Consider the following 20476-nt stretch of genomic DNA (forward strand, 5'->3'; position numbering starts at 1 on the left):
TTTTCAATATCATAATTTCAAAACAATATATAAAACTTACTAAAAAAAAATATAAATACACATTACAACATACAAATTTACACTAATAATTTATAAAACAAAACATGAACACATATATAATAATAAAAAAAATAACAATCACAATAATAATAATAAAATTAATTATAATAACATTAACATATATTTAATAATAAAAAAATAACAATCCCAATAATAATAATAAAATTAATAATAATAACATTAACAACAATAATAACATACTTCAAAATTTAAATTAATTATTCCTATATATACGGAAAAATTAAAAAAAAATTGAAGAGGAGTCGCCCAGATCTGGGCGGCTGGACCCCGGTTCAGTCGCCTAATTTTAGGCGACTGAACCGGGGTCCAGCCGCCCAGATCTGGGTGACTCCTCTTCAACTTTTTTTCTTTTGCAACTAATTAAATTAAAAATAACTTACCTCGATTAATAATTTGCGGATTGAACTTAATTTTTGCTCCGAAATTTAGCTTTTGTAAGTTGGTTTTTAGTTGTAGTGAGAATAATTTTAGTTGGAGTGTTCAGTGTGGTATATATAGAAAATTTTAGCTTTAATGGAAATATTGTTATTTTTTGAAAATCTAAGGGCAAAATGGTAATTTACTCAGAGGGGGGTGGCGATAAAATGAAAAGGGTGGCGGAATATAAGAATTGGTTTTCTTAATACTATCTTTCAGAATATCTCTTAAAATGAAATTTAAATTATATTCCCTTCATATCAATACAAATGTCCCATTTGCTTGGGCACAGATATTAAGAGTGGTGTGGGGTCCATTGAAAAGGTGGTAGTTTGGTAAATAGTAAAAGGTAAGTAGTGAAGGGTAAGTAGTGAAGGGTAGTTGGGTAAGTAAGGTATATGGCGGTATATTCGTAATTACTTGTGTGAACTAAGGATATTTAGGTAAAAAAAGATTGACAAAAATAAAAATGAGACAAATGATATGATTTTGCCAAAAAAGGAAATGGAACATTTATATTGGTGTGGATGGAGTACCACTTAGAGCACAAGATTAGAGATCTCAATCTTTTAATTTCAAGATTTCAAATTTTATTCGAATTTAAACGGAGTTGGAGAGGTAAAACTCACTTGTATTTTTCATATTTTTCAATAAATTATGTTCATAAAAAAGAAAAAAAAATAGACTACAAGAATTTTGGGCTAACTCAAATTCTTCTACTGGAATAATTTATCTTAAAATTAAGTATTAAATTACTTGATTCAATTCGTTAAATGTATTTTAATTTTTATCTTTATTTATTTCAATATGTAATTTGAATTGCTCATTTAGTTTTTAACTAAAGTGTTGACTTTGTCAAGGAACCAACTCAACCAAAAGCTTAAGCTGATGGTTGAAGCCCCAAGATATGTTATATACTCTAACACGCCCCTTCACACAAGAGCCCTTTGGACTAGAAGTGTGGATGCAACACATGCCCTCCTCATAGCTGGCACTAAATATTCCACTTTAAATGAGGGGTGGTTGAGATTCGAACCCGTGACCTTTTGTCAAATTGGCTCTGATGCCATGTCAAGGAACCAATTCAACCAAAAGCTTAAGCTGATGGTTGAGGCCCCAGGATATGTTATATACTCTAACAGATTTCTTTAGCCATATGTTGGTTCTCAATTTTATTTTGTGCAATTGGAAAGTTGAAACGGAGGTAAGTTGAAGCTTTTTTTCGTTGATTCATGATAAAAGAGTAACTTTTACTGGAGTAATGCGTTTATGGTAATTTAATAATATTTGAGGCTTTTTTGCTTTTTGTTATTTGAAATATGTTTTAAAAAAATTTCTCATAATTTTTTGTTGTTGTTTGAGACTCTTCACCACAGTAGCCATTTGATTATATGCTTATAAAAATTGGTGTTTTGGTTAATATAGATTGAATTTTAATATGAAAATATAAAATTTTTTTAGTGGAAGAAAATTCTTTATTATAAAATGTTAATATTGGGCTTTATTTTTGTAAATAATCACATAAATGGATAGAGCCGTGTAAGGTACGTGTAATCTCTTATTTATACGTGCATGGTGATACGGTGCACATCATGATAGGATAACAACAACCGACTAAACGCATCATTACCTCCCTTTTTTATTTGTTTCTTCGTCGGTGTCTGGAAATTTGGATTTCTAGTTCACAATTTCTTACTTGATAGCACGGCTTTTAAAAGTTCAGTTCAAATCTAATTTATGTTAATTTAAAAAAAATTGTTGTTGAAATCAAAGTGCACGTATTAAGTAGAATTTAAAAAGTTAGGTAATATATTTGGGGTTATAACAATATTTATTTAGAGTTATAACATAATACATTTGGTGTTATATAATATATAATTCAGGGTTAAACTTCAAATATATTATGTTATAATCTTAAATAAATTATGTTATAACCCTTAAATATATGCCGATATAACACTAAATGTAATATGTTATAACTCCAAATAAATGTTGTTATGATCTCAAATATATTATATGACTTTTCACATTCCACTTGATACGCGCGTTTTGATTTCAGCAGCAGTTTTTTTAATTAATATAAATTAGATTTGGGCTGAGCTTTTAAAAGCCGTCTTTACAAAAGACGGTCTCTCAAGAGAGCACCTATTTCTAATTTCATTGCTTAAACTAACCTTTAAATATTTCGGAAATCAATCAACACTATCAACTATTAAGTATTCTCTGAAGATAAATTTTTAACTTAATTCAGTGTCTTTTTTACTATTCCAGTTTAATTTGAAAGTTAGCGTGCATGTGAAGAGAAAAAAGTGATGAAATATTTTACGGTGAAGGTAAGAAAAATCGAAAGAGATCCAAGAGAATGTTAGAGGAGTAAATAAAGATCGACTTGTGTGGCTTGCACTTTCTTAAAGACCTGACAAGGTATATGAGTAGTTACGCCAAATCTGTGTCCTACACTTTGAACATTTCCTGTTCTAGGGCTGTTCATCGGTCCAAATCCGGATCGGAAAACCAAAATTTTGAATATGCTAAGACTGGAGATTCGGGTCAGTCCTGGTTTAATCCGGTTTCCTCCCGGTCCGGTCCGAATTTAGACCTGTTAGACCGGAAGTAATTTTTGATACAAAAAATAAATAAAAAAGTGGAAGATTTTAAAATAATTTAGCAAATTAATTATTATAAAATTAAAATATTTAATTTAAAAATTAATTTTTTTAGAAATAGAAAATATAAAGCTCTTTAAATAAGTATATACATAAAAATCATAAATATTATTCCCCGTCAAAATTACTTTTATGTACATCCGGTCGAACCCGAATTTTTCCGGGTTTAGACCGGACCATACCGGAATCTCAGAATGATGAATAAGTAAGACTCGAAGCCTGGACCGGATGCAACCGGTTCAATCCGATCTAGGTCTGGTCCCATTTTGCACACCCCTAGCTGAGACCGTAAGTCACAAAAGACTTTTCTGACTATAATTCAAAAAAAGACTTTACTGATTGTAATTAAAAATAATTAAAGCTGTAATTATCAAAACACTCAAATATTAAGACCGTAGTTCATAAACATAAATTATTAATCAATTATCGTAATTTGTAAATCACCTTAAAAAAGACAAAATGAATAATTTTAAAATAATCAAAAACAAAAAAAAGAAAATTAAAATCACCAAACTCTCAACCTATCAAATCTTACCACATAAAAATAATCTGTTAACTTTACAATCACAGTTATTTACTAAGACTCTCTTAATTGACAAGTTTTATTCTTTAAAAAATATAAACCGTTTATCGGCTTAAAACGGAATCATCCCAAAAAACTTCGATTTTCTAGTACGAGTAATTTGCAAAGAAACACCTTATAAAACCAGTTTTTTGTAAAAAAACATCTTTTAAAATTTTTTTTGTAAAAAAAACACAGACTTTTTATTAAAAAAAACACCTTAAATCAGTTTCCGGTGACTTTTGTCAACTTTCAGGCGTTGACTATGCCATTTATCAACTTTCAGGCGTTGACTTTTGAGCTCAAATGGCATAGTCAACGCCTGAAAGTTGACAAAAGTCACCGAAAACTGATTTAAGGTGTTTTAAATAATTTCAAAAGATGTTTTTTTAAAAAAAACTGATTTTATAAGGTGTTTTTTTTGGAATCGTAGAATTACTCGTTAATTGTCTCTTTGTCTCTTCCTCCCACCTCTCACTCTTCTCTCTCATTGTCCCTCTCGATTTCTTCTTTCCTCCGTTCGCTCATCCTTTTTTAACTTTTTATTTCCCTAATTTATTTGATTTTCTCTTTTCGTAGGGTTTCAAACAACAAAAAGTATCTCCTTTTCTATCAATGGTTTGATTGACTTCCAATTGAATTGGCAGTGGAAACAGAATTAACAGGACGATCGCCGGCTGAGGCGATGACGTTTGTTGTCGGAAATGAAGACAAAACTGGCGTCGTCGTCGCAGTGCCGGAGCTTACGTTAAGAATCTCGGCTGATAATAATAAAGATTTTGACGATCAAATTGCTTTCCTTAATCTAAGGCTTTTTGAAGAAGATGATGATGATTCTAATTCAATTACAGATGGTTATTTATCGGAACCTCCAACACCTAGAAGAATTGGTTGCTGTTTTTTATGTAAATGGATGAAATTGTTCTTTTTGTTCGTCTTTTTAGGAGGTCTTGCTCTTGTTATTTTCAAATGGCTTGGACCCTTTTTTATGGATAAGGTATATTATTCATTTTCCCTTTTTCTTTTATTTTTTATCATATTTTTATGCTCAATTTGCATACCATTTATGAACTTTTTTATGCTCTTTGCATTATTTTGTGGGAATGAAATTAGGTGAAATCGATCTACTTTGATGCGCTTCATTTCCAAGTTTGCATCTTTAATAAGTTTGCTCAATTGAAGCTGTAGCTGGTTTTGTTTTTCCTCTTTTCTTTTGTCGGTGTGATTTTTCTCCAATCAATATTAATGTCTATAAACTTGATCAGCTGATGTCTATGAATCGGAACTTTCTGGGTTGTTTGTTATTTTATTGAACAGAAAAAAGCCCAAGTATGAATTTCTCTAGCATCCAAACGTACGCCAACTTCTCCCTTCTCTTTGAGGTTGCCTCATTTGGAAATACTAGGAGTAAGTCATTACTATGAAACTAAAAGAGAGGCGGTTGTGATTGATAATGGAGAACAGGGAAATAGTATTGGCACGATGTGATTTTCACATTCAATGTATTATTGTTCATAATTTGTTTTCTCTACAAAGTGGAAGACAAGGAGTTGAATTTGATAGAAAATGATGGAAAGATAAGAAGTTTACTAGAAAAATGAGCTAAACGTGGTATTGAACAGAAGGAATAGGATTCTATTTGAGGGTTAAATTATCAAATAGCACTGTTTGAAGAACGTAGTTGTTTGTAATCAAATTGATGGATTGTAAGATTTTAAGCAAGTGAGTGTTGTGACTTACATTAGAGGATGATGGTGGAGACTGGAGACAGTAGTTTTTAAGATGAGAATACTTTTGTGGAGTGTTTAACATGGAATTTCAACATGTATACAAAGTTTGAAATTCTAATTGAAATTTTAGAACCGCACAATTTAACTATGGTTATACAATCTAATTTATGATTCTACACAATTCTATGAATTGCTTTGGGGAAAACGTTATATATACATTCAATTTTATCGTTATATATACATTCAATTTTATTATACTAACAAAGCTATTGATAGAAATATATGGTCAGTGATCCACAATTTTAATTGCTAAACAACTATTTTTCTCAGATACTAGTTGTTTTAAATTTATTATAAGGCCTTATCTAAAATTTAGTGTCACATGATTCGCTAATCTTCTCGTGAATCACAAATCTAAAAAAGCGATTTATGGTTGAGTTTGCTCTACTTTTGGGCCATTTTGAGCGAATTGCAAATTTATACGGCAAATTAGCTAGCAAATATGTAACAACAATCAAGATTATATACATTCATAGGATCTTACAAGTCTAGGATTTATATGTTCGTAAAATCTTACAAATCTAGGATTCCTTTTGATTTTATTGCTTATGAAAAGTTACTTGGGGCTTAAGGGCCCAAGGCCAATGGGATAAGTTGATAACATTTAATGCTAGACAATACAATGAGCTGCAACAAAGTTTGCTTTCATGTGGCTTCCTACTATTTGTTTGAATAAGAATTCTTTGAATCTATTTAGTTTATTCTGTATACAGACCTGGTGATGAGAATGTTTTTGGTGACTATTTTACCAGCATATTGAGAATTGATGCAGAAATCATAGTGTTTCTCTTTATATTTTGAGTTCTTGCATCTGTGTTCGCACAACAAATTTTTATTTTTTTTTTCTTTTGCAGGGAATAATTCCTATTCTAAACTGGGAGAGATCTTCATTTAGTACCCCTCATTTGGCACTTCTAGTCTTTGTAACCGTATCATTGTTTCCTACCATTTTCTTACCTTCAACCCCCTCTATGTGGGTGGCAGGGATGACTTTTGGTTATGGATTTGGCTTCCTATTAATTATGCCTGCTGTAATCATCGGTGTTTCTTTACCTTACCTTGTTGGTTCCCTCTTTCACCACAAAATCCAAGTTAGTATTGGCTGCAACACTGGGTGTTTCTTTCATTTTAATTGTCCGAAAATTCGAGGCAATTCACGTGTCTTGTCGACGTACTAACTGTGTTTCATTCTTCGACAGTGTTGGATGGAAAGGTATCCGAAGAAAGCTTCTCTCATAAGATTAGCCGGCGGGGGAGGATGGCTTGATCAATTTCAAGCTGTGGCATTGATAAGAATTTCTCCGTTCCCCTACATCATATACAATTACTGTGCTTACGCAACAGGTGTCAGTTATGGGCCTTATATCTTGGGATCGGTGTTAGGCATGGTGCCTGATGTTTTGGTTGCAATCTATACGTAAGTTATTGCTTTGTTTGTCTCGTGGTATTTCTTTGTTTTGGTTATATTAGGCTTTTTTTCATTCAAAATACTTTATTGTGTGTTTTTCTGATTTTAAGGTATGTATAAATGTGAATTAGTTATTGCTTCATCTGCAGAAAATCTGTCTCAGTTTGCAGGACTTTTTTCTTTGATCACTTATAGAATTTTAAAGAGACCTATGGAATAAATTTTCCATTCTTTTTTCTTTGGTCCTAAAACCATCTTTCTGCAGATGATGGCTAGGGTGAGAAATATTAGATTACAGTTGATTTTCTCTGTAAATCTAATCATCATCATTGTCCATACTCAGTTGCTAATGACCCAACACCTTGGTATGAGTTAAGCATATTTGAGGTTAACCTCTTCTCGCATATGAAGATAGTGTGACAAGCTTCTTCTGTTAAAGTATAATAATGCAATGTTCGACTAATTTCCAGTCTGTTGTAGTTTCTTCAAGATTGAACTGCTCAGCTTCTAGTTTTCAGTGAAGCTCAATTAAGCGCTTACTATATTCTTGCAAAAATTGAATTATACGTTTCTTCCACTCTCAAATTGCGACTTTGCAACAGAAAAAAATTATTTCTATCTAACCACTCTCTCCTTATTATCACACAAATGTTAACATTAAAGTTACAAACTTACAATACATCACTCTCCTCAATACCACCCAAAATATCAACATGAAAATACAACCTCTTTTTTCTCATTACCACCCTACGAAGGATAAAAATACAACCAACTCCTAACAACCCATCCAACTCCCCTTAATAAAGTGAATTTGCTACATTCACATTCACAAAGAAAAGGTTTCCTATCCTTTCTTTAGAATTCCCTTTATCCTTTTGAAAATTGATCATCGCTTGAAGGGGGATAAATTTGGATTGAACAAAAACCTCTACACTGTTACAGTTTGAGGAGATTGAGATGTAGGTTTTTCCCTTGCTAGATGTAGGTTTTCATTTTTTTGTAGCTCATAATAGCGTGAGAGGTGATTGGGAAAAATGGAGCATTTAAGTTAAGAGTACTAACTAGATATGCAATTTAAGAGGGAGACAATCTTTGGCCTTTGCAATTATGTGTTTGGGACTTTGGGTTGCATAATTAATGTTAGTGTGACTGGTGCGTGATGTAAACTTACAGCTAATAGAGTTTTGTTTTCATATAGAAATCATTCATTACCCTTCAAGTTAGCTCACTATTTTCCTGTACAAGACCTCTTGTCACTGTTGTAGCCTGTGCTGTTGTCATGACATCATCATCATTGTATGTGGGCTCGGCATATTTCTATAATGGGTTTAGGCATTGTTGATAGCAGGCATGTAGCTACGTACAGCTTCCAAGATTGGTCAAGGCTAGAGTTGAGAATTGAGAATTGAGAATTGAGGATCCTCTAGATCCCGGTGATGCAATATGCTTGTCTCCAAAGAAAAAATGGAAGAAAGTTGGTTTTGACCATGCTATATGTTTCAGGAATATTGAAATGATCTAGAGTTGAGAATTGAGAATTGAGAATTGAGGATCCTGTAAATCTTGGTGATGTAATGTGCTCGTCCCCAGAAAAAAAAATTGGAAGAAAGTTGATCTTGACCATGCTCTTTCCGTTTTAGGAATATTGAATAGATCTGGACTACTGAATTTACTGTCCTCGCTTCATCTGTCTGTTTACTAGAAACATCGAGTTACCTTCTGCATGATAATTCCTCATTTCGATAAAATTAAGTGATGAATTAAGAGGGGGCAGCCAGACACCAGGTAAATTGACGTTACATTCCCTGGTTCCACTTCATTGTTTGTACTACCTTAATCAATGTCTGTTCTATTACATTGTAGACTATGATGTAGCATTTTTTAGCTGCTTGTCGTTTTTTGAATCTTTATGAAACATTGCATGGGGTCCGGGGTAATATGAATCTCTTGTCCAAAGAAAAACTGTACGCAGATTTGAATTTGATGGTAGGCTTTTTGCTCTGCAGTGGTATATTAATAAAGACATTAGCAGATGCATCAAATGAAAAACATTCACTCTCAGCACAACAAATTGTCATGAATGTCGTTGGGTTTGCTGCCACAGTTGCTACTACCATCATTTGCACGATTCTTGCAAAAAAACGGCTCAAAACAATGCCAATTGAAGATGAGCCACTTCTGCAATGAGAACATGATTCTAACCAATGGTATGGGGTAAAGTATTATGAACTGTACAGTCAATGGTGATTTGATTCTGGAGGACGAAATACAGAGGGGAAACACGACTAACCGAAAACACTTAACAATATAGTCAACCAGTGGTAATTTCTGTTACCGATTCTTTTGGAAAAGCCGAGATTTTTGGTTGCTTAACTGTTAGTTGTTGTGCTCTCTTCTTGCTATTATACATAGCAAGCACTATTGTACATAATAGCATCTCTCTGTCCTAGAGTTGCAGCAGGCTGATCATATTTTGTCTGTATGAAATTATGTATCAGTTCTTTCTTTGCACATTTATAATTATAACGGTTGCGAGATTTAGAGCCTATCTTTCATTTGCAGTTGCTCGTATATTTGGTGGTGGTTTGGTTTACATAGGAATTAAATTTCTTTATAAAATTTTACTTTGATGATCTCAAGGGTGTTTGGCAAATGGCTGATAGCTAATTATAATGACTGATTTGACCGACTGACTTTATTAACTGGTTTGACCAAGTGATTCTGAACCCGCTTCTATAAGCAACTCGTTCAAAAATAACTTATTTGTATCAAGAAGCTGTTTCAACCAGCTAATTTACCAAACACTAGCATTAGCGGGTTTGACCACTGAAATTTTTTATTTATATCAAAATAAGCTAAAATTGCTCAATAAGCTAATTTGCCAAACACTCCATTTGAAAGATGTTGACTAGTATATAAGCTTGGTGGACTCTTCTTACCGCCATATTAATTTAACCTTTTTGATGATGTTCCAAATCACCATTGGTAATGGACTTACATAAGACACAACTTCACTAGTATAATGAAAAGGGAACAATGAATTTAAGAAACTTTAGTTTAGACTAAGAAAGTAAGAAGTAATAAAGGAGCGTATTTTTTATTAATACTTTTGATCATTTTCTTTGAACTATCAATCCTTTTTCTCTTCTATGTGAGTCTGTGACAGATAATAAACATTCAATGTCAATCGGTAATATGTGTGTAAAATTTATATCTCGCTTGGTGTTTTTTGTTTGTCATGTTTTGAGGTCTTGTATCGGGGTTATAGTTTTCTTGTTCTTGTTTATTGGACAGTTATTTCATTGTTCGTGTGTTATTGTGTCACTTTTCTTCTTTGATTTCTTTCTCTGGGGCTATTTGTGTGTCCTTTGATTTGAAGGTTTGAATATTGTGTTTGATCATATAATTGTGATCCAATAACTCTAGTTAGGCTATGGTGTTGATGTGCACTGTTATTGTGAATGGGTTATGGTCACCTATGACCTATCTAAGATATGGTGTTGTTGCATATGTATACTCAGTAGCTCAAGTGAGAAATTAGGATAATTGTGTAGAATTTTCTATTGTCTTCATATTTGTTAGGATAATTATGGTATTATTTTATATTTTATTTATTTATTAGGATAATTATGATACGATATGAAATGCTAAGCATATTAGGATCTAAAGTTTTAATCTTTATCCCTAAAATCACCTAAGAACTATGGTAGGGGTGTCCTATGCAATGAAATAGCAAGTTCAATAATCTAGCAATGAAAAGCAATAAGAAATAATGCAATAAACAAAGACACAAGATTTACGAGGTTCACTCAATGTGGGTTACGTCCTCGGTGGTGGTTAGCTTGCTTGTATTTTGTGAAGAATAAATAGAGTTCTCAAGAACTATTACAATGGAGTATTACACTTGGAGAAGAAGAAAAGAGAAAGAGAAGGGTTTTTGTTTGGCTTAGGGTTAGAATCCACTTAGGGATGTGTGTAGGGACTCCTATTTATATTAGGAGTCATGAACAAGTGCTGGGGAAAGAGCCCATAATGATAAAACTCGTATAACTTATTGCGTAAGAAAAACAGAGCCACATATTGCACCTTGCTCGACCGGTTAAGCGGTTCACATTCTTGGTCGAGCGGTCGTCCAAAAAGTTTTTGGTCGAGCCTTGTGGCTCGGGTCGAGCAGCACTTTAAACATCTCCCTCATCATCATACACACACATACACATATCCACACACCATCAAACTCATCAAACTCTATTGGTGCACTTAAAGTCACACCAAAACTCCAACATGATATTATATGACATAAATTGTCTCCATACTCTATGCGACTATGTGAATGGCTAAAAATATATTTTTGTCAAAAACTATCATTAAAGGGTTCAAAAGATACAAACTAAAGGGAAATTCTTAACTCTATATTGTCAATTTATTTTCTCATTTATCAAATGACATATATTTTTTCTAAAAATTCATCCAAACTTTCATTTCCAGTCTTACAATTCTCATTCTTAAATTGTGGTATTAAGAATAAGTTTTAATATATTTTTTTCTTAATATGTATTTTTATTTTTATAATATTGAAATGTTGACTTTGACTAGAGACTGACATTTATTATAGTGGTTAGTTATTTAGACAGTTAAAGTAGTGGCTTATTTTAGGTTGTACAACACATTATTGTTTGGTATAGTTGTTTATCAGCGAAAATAATAATTAAAAAATATTGTTGGATACTATTCTTTGTGGAGAGTACCTTAAGAAATATTTTTCATTTTGGAGTAAAGTTGAAATACCCTTCTTCATTACTAGTTTACTACCTACCAATAGTAATGGAAGTGAATGAAACTCAAGAATGAAAAATTGATTTTAGATTAAACAAGCAGTATCATAAACTTTAAGTAAATTTCCTAAGTAACATTAAATTTTAGTTATTATTCACACCATTAAACATAACCGGACCATATATAATTTTAATTAACTTCAAATATTTAAAGGTAATGTAATCAACTTAATTGCCAACCGCCTCAAAAATATTTGGGATGTTTGACAACTAATTATTTTAATTTTTTTATTGGTTTAGTAATTAACTATTGATTTCTTAATTGTTCAAATAAGTAAAAAAAATTATTTGATAAATAACTTTTAAACAAGTTGAAAAGTTAAATTCTAAACCAAAATTAAAAACTACACATACTAGTTTTTTTTTTATCAGCTCATATTTTTAACTTACTTTTCTGTAATAAATAGCTAATAATCAATGAATATTTTTTATTATACATCCTAACAGTTGTCATAAATATATCACTTAATATTTTTAGCTGCTAAAAGACATCTTTCAAACACTGTGAATCTTGACATTGAGTCAATATCCCGTTCAGTTGAAATTTTCAAAGTCACATTTTTTAAAGCTTGGAGTTTCTAGAAGCAAAGCCCATACTTCAATTCCATTCTATTCTCACTCAACTCCAATTTTTCTCTCACTTCATTGAATTGTAGTTGTTGAGGCAGTTTAATATGATGATCAATACAATATGCAGTGTTCATCAAACTGTTAAATGTAAATGCCAATTGCCATGGTTGTTGGGAAATCTGTGCAAAATTTAATAACACATTTCTAAATGCTGTTTTCCTCACAAACTTGTATGGAAAAAGCTACCAAAAACAGTACAGTAAAGCATGGGTCTTGTGTTATTTTAGTTCATTTTCCACAGTAAAATATACAAAGATAGAGAGAGAAACAAGGGCACATGGGCATTTATCAGTTTGTGGCCACCATTGTTGTATTTGTGAGCTTTTTTTGGTTTCAATTCCTTACTTTCCAGTCATAACCCACCATTTTTTCAGTTCACCCACATATATCTTGCTCTTCTTTTAACCCTAATTAATGTGTTCTTTTCAAGAAATTTCTACCTAAACCCAATTTGTGTTACTCATAAATGTAAAATGTAACCCACCCATTAATGACTAGTTGCTTTTATTGCCGTTGATTATCATTTTGGACCACTTTAAATTGACTACTTAATACCCTTTTTTTATATTGAAAGAAAGAATGTCAGTACTTGTATTGTTGTTATTATATAGTTGTCATATTTGTCTTGCTCTTCCTTTTTGCAGATTCCATCATTTAGCAGTAAAGTTCTCACATAAACCCTCAAAAATTATGTTAATTTGATCTGGGTTTTGTTTATTAACAAGTATAATGTGGATTAAGGGAGTTAGGTAATTTTTATTATCATTTTGATCATGAGAAAATCTGAAAAACAGAACTTTGAAATGGTTCTTCTTTTGCTCTTTTTCTTGCTTCTGGAATTAATACTTGTTTGCCCAGCAACTGAAAAGGAAAAAGAGATTTTGCTGCAGTTTAAGAGCAATGTATCAAATGACCCACTAAATGTATTGAGTTCTTGGGTTGTTTCTTCTGATCCTTGCCAAAATTTCACTGGTATAACATGTGATTCTAACCAGAATGTTGCTAGGATTGTGTTATGGAATACTAGTCTTTCTGGTGTTTTATCACCTGTATTATCTGGGTTACCTTCTTTGCGCTCTATTACTTTGTTTGGTAACAGATTTACTGGTAATATCCCAGAAGAGTATGGAAAGATTAAAACTTTATGGAAGTTGAATTTGAGTTCCAATGCCATTTCTGGGTCAATCCCAGATTTTTTAGGGCAGTTGGAGAATTTGAGGTTCTTGGATTTGTCAAAAAATGATTTTTCTGGTGAAATTCCACCTAAATTGTTTGCAAATTGTGGGAAAATGAAGTTCATTTCTTTGTCTAGCAACAATCTCACTGGTACAATTCCTGATTCTGTGATCAGTTGTTCTAGTCTTATTGGTTTTGATGCTTCTTATAATGTTCTAAGTGGTAATATTTCTTCTCAATTTTGTGATTTGCCCAATTTTGCTTTCTTATCCTTGAGGAGAAATATGTTTGCTGGAAGTGTTGAAGGGAAGTTATCTGGTTGCAATAGTTTAGAGTTTTTGGATCTTAGTAGTAATATGTTCAATGGAGAGGCCCCATTTGATAGTTTTGGAATGGTAAATATGACTTATTTCAATATTTCCCATAATGGGTTTCAAGGGAAGATTCCAGAAATCATTATCTGCAGCCAAAGAATGAGCTTTTTTGATGCATCATGGAATGATTTGGATGGAGTTATACCTTCATGGATTGCAAGCTGTGAAAATTTAAGAACATTGGACTTGGAGAACAATAAGTTAATTGGGAATATTCCAAAGGGCATTGGGACTTTGAAGAGTCTTTCTGTTATTCGATTGGGGAATAACTCGATTGATGGGGCGATTCCAGCCGAAATTGGGGATATTGAGCTATTACAAGTTCTCAATTTACACAATCTCCGTCTTCATGGTCGAATTCCTAGTGAAATCGCTCATTGTCGATTTCTTCTTCAAATGTGAGTCCCTTTAGATCGTATGATGCTCCCTCCGTTTCAATTTGATTGTCACAGTTTGACCAAAAAGCGCTCACAGTTTTGGTCAAAGTGTAACAAACATACGGAAATGAGTAGTAAATAGAAGTAAATAGCAAATGCTTAGTAATTCATATAATTCAAATGTGAGTCACCTCAGATCATCACACCCAGATTCTGATCATAGTTTTTCTATGAGCGGAATGTACAGGGTATGATGATGATGATGTTTTGCATGTAACTAGAAAGTTGAAACATATTATTTATTGTTTGCTTGTGCAGGGATGTTTCTGGTAATGTATTAAAAGGTGAAATACCTCAAACCTTGTATAATATGACATACCTTTTGAAACTTGACCTTCATAAGAATAAGCTCAGTGGTAGCATTCCATCAAGTATAGGAAACCTTTTAGGGATCCAGTGTCTGGATCTTTCGGAGAATTCACTCTCTGGCCCGATCCCTACCTCACTAGGGAATCTCGGGAAGTTGATCTATTTTAATGTTTCATACAACTCTTTGTCCGGGGAAATCCCTCAACTTTCAAACATCACAAAGTTCGGGAATACAGCATTTTTTCATAATCCTCGGCTGTGTGGCCGTCCTCTAGGAAACTGCGCAGGGACGAAGTCTAAAAGAGCGAAGGCTCTGACAGTGTCTGCAATCGTTGCAATCATTGCTGCTGCTCTTATCCTAATAGGGGTTTGTATAGTTACGATATTAAATAAACGAGCACGAAAGAAAAGGGCAGTAGTTGAGGCCATGGTTTTGGAAAGCACTCCTTTGGCTTCAACAGAAACAAATGTTATTATTGGAAAGTTGGTTTTGTTCAGCAAAAGATTACCTTCTAAATATGAAGATTGGGAGGCTGGTACCCGAGCTTTGCTTGACAAAGAACGGATTGTTGGCGGTGGGTCCCTTGGTACGGTGTATAGAACCAGTTTCGAAGGTGGGATTTCGATTGCAGTAAAAAAGCTCGAAACTTTGGGAAGGATCAAAACCCAAGAGGAATTCGAGCAAGAAATAGGAAGATTAGGAAATATCCAACATCCCCACTTGGCGATTTTTCAAGGTTATTACTGGTCTTCCACTATGCAGCTGATCCTTTCGGAATTTATTCCGAATGGTAACCTGTATGAAAATTTGCACAGCTTAAACTACGCTAGCTCGAGCACTCAAGGTGGAAATAGCGAATTGGATTGGGGAAGAAGGTTTCAGATTGCCCTCGGAACTGCTAGAGCGCTCGCTTATCTTCATCATGATTGTAAGCCCCCGATTCTACATCTTAATTTAAAGTCCACAAACATACTCTTGGATGAAAATTACGAGCCCAAGTTATCCGATTATGGGCTATTGAAGCTTCTACCCATGTTTGATAATTACGGTCTTACGAAGTTTCATAATTCAGTAGGGTATATTGCTCCCGAGTTAGCTCAAAGTGCAATGGGAAGTGATAAGTGTGATGTATATAGTTACGGGGTTGTGTTGCTGGAACTGGTTACTGGGAGGAAGCCTGTTGAGAGCCCATCGTCCAGCGAAATTGTTGTTTTGTGTGACTATGTAAGAGAGCTGTTGGAAAGAGGGTCAGCATCTGATTGCTTTGATCAAAGGTTGCGGAGTTTTGCTGAAAAAGAGCTGATTCAGGTTATGAAGTTGGGGCTCTATTGTACTGCTCCGGTCCCTTCGAGGAGACCTAGCACGGCTGAAGTTGTCCAGTTCCTCGAGTCGATTAGGAATCACAGTATTTGAAATTAAAACAGGGCGGTTTCATGTGGGATCGTGTTGTTCATCAGTCGTTGTGCTAAGAAGCAACAGTTTAGCCGAAGGGAAATTGGGATAGTCTGAAGCAACAGCCAACAGGTAGGGAGTTAGGAGAACAGCAATGATTCTTTGTATTCTTTTTGTCTTCAAATTTAAGCCTATTGTTGTTCACACTCTATTTTCATTAATAAATTCATTCATTTTTTTTGTATATTTTTGTTGAATCTCATTAGCTCAGTGGTACTTTAACATGATGGTATCATCTTGAATCTGAGTTTTAAAAGAAGTATAACTTTAGTGTATCATTAGGATTCAATTCACAAACCTTTTAAGCTTAAGGATCCGCTTAGATTGAGTGTAAATATTTAAGAGGTAAATAAAAGTCGAAGTTAGTAAAGGTCGAAGTTAGGAAAATAAAGTTAGAGATGAATTAAAAAATTTGATTGTTAGAGAGGTAGAAGACTTAGAAAAGTAATGAAAAAGGATAAAATAGCTCTTAGTTCTCTAATTTGGGGTATAAATTTACTCTAGTGAAGGGCAGAGGAATTCTTTTCCTCCAAATGAGAGAAATAATCTTTTTTTTTATTCAACCTCTTTTACAATTATTTCAATTATTTCATATGCATGTCTAATTACATGTGTTCCATTAGTTTGACTTTTTTTACCCCTTTAATATTTACTCTCAATCCAAGCGAGCCCTTAGTGTATTATAATGGAAGTCGGGTAGACAGTTGTAGCACCCGCGTAGTAAACTAGCAGTCGAATCCATCATGAGTAGTGGGTAGGTGGTTGGTACAAAAACTTTTTTATGGGTATGAAAATTCTAGGGCTTATGGTTATCGTAAACGGGTATCAGCACCCGCCCGCTAATTTTGCCATCCGAAGCTGTCATATGACTCTAAACTTCAGTAAGCATATCAGAAATCAGTACAAGGAGATGAAATATTCAAAAAAAAATTCTGCAACTTCATTTTCATTTCAGGAACTTATCTTACCAATATACTTCCTTTGGTTTTTATTAGTTGCTACAGATAGTGATATTTCTCCTCATAAAATGTCATTATCTGTAGCAACTAATAAAAACCAGAGGAAGTAATTTCATTTGGACTACCTATACACTTTAAATACAAATAGATCAATGTAAGTTCAACTACGAGATTTACATCCTTTCACGATCTTCTGCAGTCTTTCCATAACTACAGGAATATCCTTTTCGGTTAATGTTGCGAAGCAGCACTGAAACCATCCAGGCTCTATACAGTGGCATGAGGATCCAGGAATTACGTTGAGTTTGGCTACGTTCAATAACTTATCCCAAAGCTCAAGCTCGCCCTTTTCATTATATGACCGAATCAATCCACTCATATCGATCCAACAACAGAAACCTCCGCGGCTTCTTATGGACTCGATACCTAATTCGTTCAGTCCAGCCACAAATTTCATATAAAATCCCTTCAGTCTTTCCCTAGTAGTCTGCGCAAGTGTCTGGATGAATCTTGTATCGGTAAGAATTGAGAGTAGAAGTCGTTGTGTAACTGATGATAATGGAGAAAAGCGCGACATTTTCCTGGCAGCTGCCAAAAGATTGTGATTATAAGAATGTATTACTCCAACTGTAAAACCATGAAGGGAAAGATCTTCTGATAGACTGTAGATTACATGAACTCTGTCGCGCTCAAGATCTTCCGATTCAATAATTTCAGCCACGCTGATGAATTCCTCTTCGCCATGAGAAGATCCCACAAAGATTTCGTTTGAAATGATGTGGATGTTCTTCTTGGTAGCAAAGTCTATGAGGCTGTAAAGTGTTTCTCTACTAAACAGATTGCCTGTCGGATTTGAAGGGTTCGAAATTATTATACCACGGACTTTTAAGCCACGCTTCTTTGCCTGGAGGAAAGCTCGGTCAAGGGATGAAACACTGAGATTAAAATTATCAGCGCTTCTGCAAGGAACGGGGATTAACTCAACACCAGTTCGCCACTTTACATCCCTGTCCAAACTGTAGCCTAAACGTTCAGGTTCCGAAATTTGAATATATACAACAAAGATGAAATTGAGGTTAAGTATGCTTACGCAGGGTAGTACGGAGAAGGAACAAGAAATGCATTTCCGGTATCTGCTAAGCAGAAGCTGAGGATTTCAATTGCTGGGGTTGCACCCCCGGTCAAGACTATTTGGGATGGATCAAAAACAACCTTTCCTTGTGTAATTTCAGACATGAATCCTGCTACTGCCTGCAATGTTTAGTAGCTAACTAGTAAGCATAGCTTGAAAGATATATGTTATCAATGAGCTAGTAGGAAGAAAGTGGAATATCAAGAATGTTTTGCTCCATTAAATATCCACCAATGATGAAACATTTCTTCCTATCAACAAGGGCGTATCTAGACCTGGGCTGGCATGGGCCACGACCCGGGTCATGAAAATTAAAGTAGTATGTTAAACTTTTGTTCGGTGTTCAAACACACGACGTTCTATGTGCTTTAACAAAGGCGTTTTCAACTAATTACACCATGCCAATGAAAGGTCATATAATATTAACCTAGGTAATAAATTTTATTTTCCGGATTTGCCTCCGCCGAGTGCACCACAATGAAACACTACAATGAAACGTCATTCGCTAATCTCTTGCAAATTACAAATCAAAAAATGTAAATAATAGTCCGTTTCCAGCTAGTTTTAGGCGAATTTGAGCGATTCACGTATTTAAAAAGTGAATTAGCTATTCAATTATGTTAGCATCCTTTGTGTCACATGATTACTCCATTTAAAAAAAACCAAGAAAAAATATATCACAAGAAGTATTACAAAACTAATCTAAATCATTACTCAATAGATTATAAGTAGTTTAGTACAAGGTACATACAACCAACCATAATCAACTAAGGAAATGAAGATTGTTCTTTTTCCATCATCAAAAGGTTGCTGAAAAGTAAGAAATCATTACATGAACTAGGGTGATAGTAGTAGTAAAATAAAAATACCATTTTCAATTCCATAATTCCATCAAAAGGCTGATAAGTTGCAGTCCCACTTATACTCAATTCTTGTGCTCCACCATTTTCATGATTTCTACCCAAAAATATTGAATCCCTCCCTTTCTTCACCATCCAATCTTTTAGCATTTCTACACACACCTGCATCATCCCCCATTAAAAAAATAATCTAAATCCTCATAACTCAAAAATAAAAACCCGTTAATTATTTCCTAAAAAAACACAAACCCACATGGTTTTGAGGTAAACCCAGTTGGATTATACCATCTGGATTACCAAATTCATGAAACGGATCCTCAGCAAAACGGGTAAGCCCAACAAAATAGGGCAAACTATCACCGGAACTAACTGCCCGTGAAGAAATATGGGCCGGACCAGATGGGCTTCTAGGAGAAAGATGGGATCTCGAATGACACCTCTCCAACACCGGAGGCGGCGGCGGTAAAACCTCCGGTGAAGGAGAATTATTACTAACGGTGGTTGTATTTTCCGATTTGGGAGAGCGATTTCTACGAAAGTAAAGTTGAAGGAAGTAGAAAAGAGCACAAGGAACAGCAGAGCCAAAAAAGAGACCACCATTACCCTGAACAACCCCTTGTAAAGGCACAATTATCCTCATTGCAGTGGGTTTTTTGGTGGTGGTATTGAACGTGGTCATGATTTTGGGTGATAAGAAACCATTGGAAAGAAATGAAAGAGTGGAAAAAAGAGGCGATTGAGTGTATCGATGAAACTGAAAGGAAATGATTAATGATGTTTTTTTGGGATACAATGGTGTGCGTCAGTTAGCGCGTTTTGGGTATTTGTGGCCTGTAGATTGTAGAGTATTGGATTGCGGGAGATTAGCCTGGGACGATGTTGCTTATTTGGACGAATGGAGTGGAGAGATAATGATTGTATTATTCGATGATTCATGTAAAAGTAGTTACTGACTCTAATTTTTTTGAGAGTAAGGCTCCAATATTAATGTAAAAGTGGTCCAGTAGAGTGTCACTGTTGGGTTTTGTGACTCAACCTGAGTTTAAGACCGGTTGAAGATGATGGCAAGATTAGTGAGCCGATAAATATAGTGAATCACGTTAATTTCTCTGTGTGATTTTCTTTATTGTTTGTTTGAATTTTTATTGTTTTCGTTATTGTTTTTTGATTTTGCTTTCGTCGTCACACAACAATCACCATAGGCACCCTTGAGTGCTTATTGCACCAATGTGTCATCACATTTAGGTCTAGCTTGGTACTCTCCATCCGAGAAATTTGTACACTTTTCCTATTAACCGATCTTAATGTTACTAAATTTTCATCCACACTAGTGGTAGTATGGCAGTGAATAGTGATGGCCTCATGGAAGTTTAATATAAACTTAATACGT

At 34.1% G+C, this 20476-nt stretch overlaps 3 protein-coding genes across 4 annotated transcripts; 2 read left to right on the top strand and 1 right to left on the bottom strand.

Moving 5' to 3' along the window:
* The first annotated feature begins 4168 nt into the window (after positions 1–4168).
* LOC130804152 (uncharacterized) lies at positions 4169–9493 on the top strand. 2 transcript variants are annotated; one of them, XM_057668491.1, is made up of 4 exons: positions 4169–4723; positions 6371–6607; positions 6716–6933; positions 8931–9493. In XM_057668491.1, exons 1-4 carry the CDS (start codon positions 4412–4414, stop codon positions 9109–9111), a joined length of 948 nt encoding a protein of 315 aa, XP_057524474.1. In that variant the 5' UTR covers positions 4169–4411; the 3' UTR covers positions 9112–9493. The 2 variants fall into 2 exon arrangements, with proteins under 2 accessions (XP_057524474.1, XP_057524475.1); XM_057668492.1 differs by lacking the exon at positions 8931–9493 and adding an exon at positions 8273–8708 and having other exon boundaries at positions 4178–4723.
* A 2783-nt stretch (positions 9494–12276) lies between these two features.
* On the top strand, positions 12277–16319 carry LOC130804367 (probable LRR receptor-like serine/threonine-protein kinase At1g12460). The gene is made up of 2 exons (XM_057668781.1): positions 12277–14334; positions 14632–16319. The coding sequence occupies exons 1-2, from the start codon at positions 13160–13162 to the stop codon at positions 16094–16096; spliced, it is 2640 nt and encodes an 879-aa protein (XP_057524764.1). The 5' UTR covers positions 12277–13159; the 3' UTR covers positions 16097–16319.
* A 439-nt stretch (positions 16320–16758) lies between these two features.
* On the bottom strand, positions 16759–20167 carry LOC130804341 (probable aminotransferase ACS10). The gene is made up of 4 exons (XM_057668745.1): positions 19340–20167; positions 19096–19248; positions 18185–18345; positions 16759–18110 (listed from the first exon to the last, which is right to left on the bottom strand). Exons 1-4 carry the CDS (start codon positions 19763–19765, stop codon positions 17255–17257), a joined length of 1596 nt encoding a protein of 531 aa, XP_057524728.1. The 5' UTR covers positions 19766–20167; the 3' UTR covers positions 16759–17254.
* Positions 20168–20476: the final 309 nt, after the last annotated feature.

This window comes from Amaranthus tricolor, chromosome 17 (genome assembly GCF_026212465.1).
Source record: "Amaranthus tricolor cultivar Red isolate AtriRed21 chromosome 17, ASM2621246v1, whole genome shotgun sequence".
NCBI lineage: Eukaryota > Viridiplantae > Streptophyta > Magnoliopsida > Caryophyllales > Amaranthaceae > Amaranthus > Amaranthus tricolor.

What these genes read in the sequence shown, in the direction of transcription:
- LOC130804152 (XM_057668491.1), top strand. Translation starts at nt 4,412, where the DNA reads ATGACGTTTGTTGTCGGAAATGAAGACAAAACTGGCGTCGTCGTCGCA. An exon ending in TCTTTCACCACAAAATCCAA is followed by an intron (nt 6,608 to 6,715) that starts GTTAGTATTGGC and finishes ATTCTTCGACAG; the next exon opens with TGTTGGATGGAAAGGTATCC. An exon ending in GTTTTGGTTGCAATCTATAC is followed by an intron (nt 6,934 to 8,930) that starts GTAAGTTATTGC and finishes TTTGCTCTGCAG; the next exon opens with TGGTATATTAATAAAGACAT.
- LOC130804367 (XM_057668781.1), top strand. Translation starts at nt 13,160, where the DNA reads ATGAGAAAATCTGAAAAACAGAACTTTGAAATGGTTCTTCTTTTGCTC. An exon ending in TGTCGATTTCTTCTTCAAAT is followed by an intron (nt 14,335 to 14,631) that starts GTGAGTCCCTTT and finishes TTGCTTGTGCAG; the next exon opens with GGATGTTTCTGGTAATGTAT.
- LOC130804341 (XM_057668745.1), bottom strand. Translation starts at nt 19,765, where the DNA reads ATGACCACGTTCAATACCACCACCAAAAAACCCACTGCAATGAGGATA. An exon ending in TGGGTTTACCTCAAAACCAT is followed by an intron (nt 19,249 to 19,339) that starts GTGGGTTTGTGT and finishes GGGATGATGCAG; the next exon opens with GTGTGTGTAGAAATGCTAAA. An exon ending in CCTTCTCCGTACTACCCTGC is followed by an intron (nt 18,111 to 18,184) that starts GTAAGCATACTT and finishes TTTAGGCTACAG; the next exon opens with TTTGGACAGGGATGTAAAGT.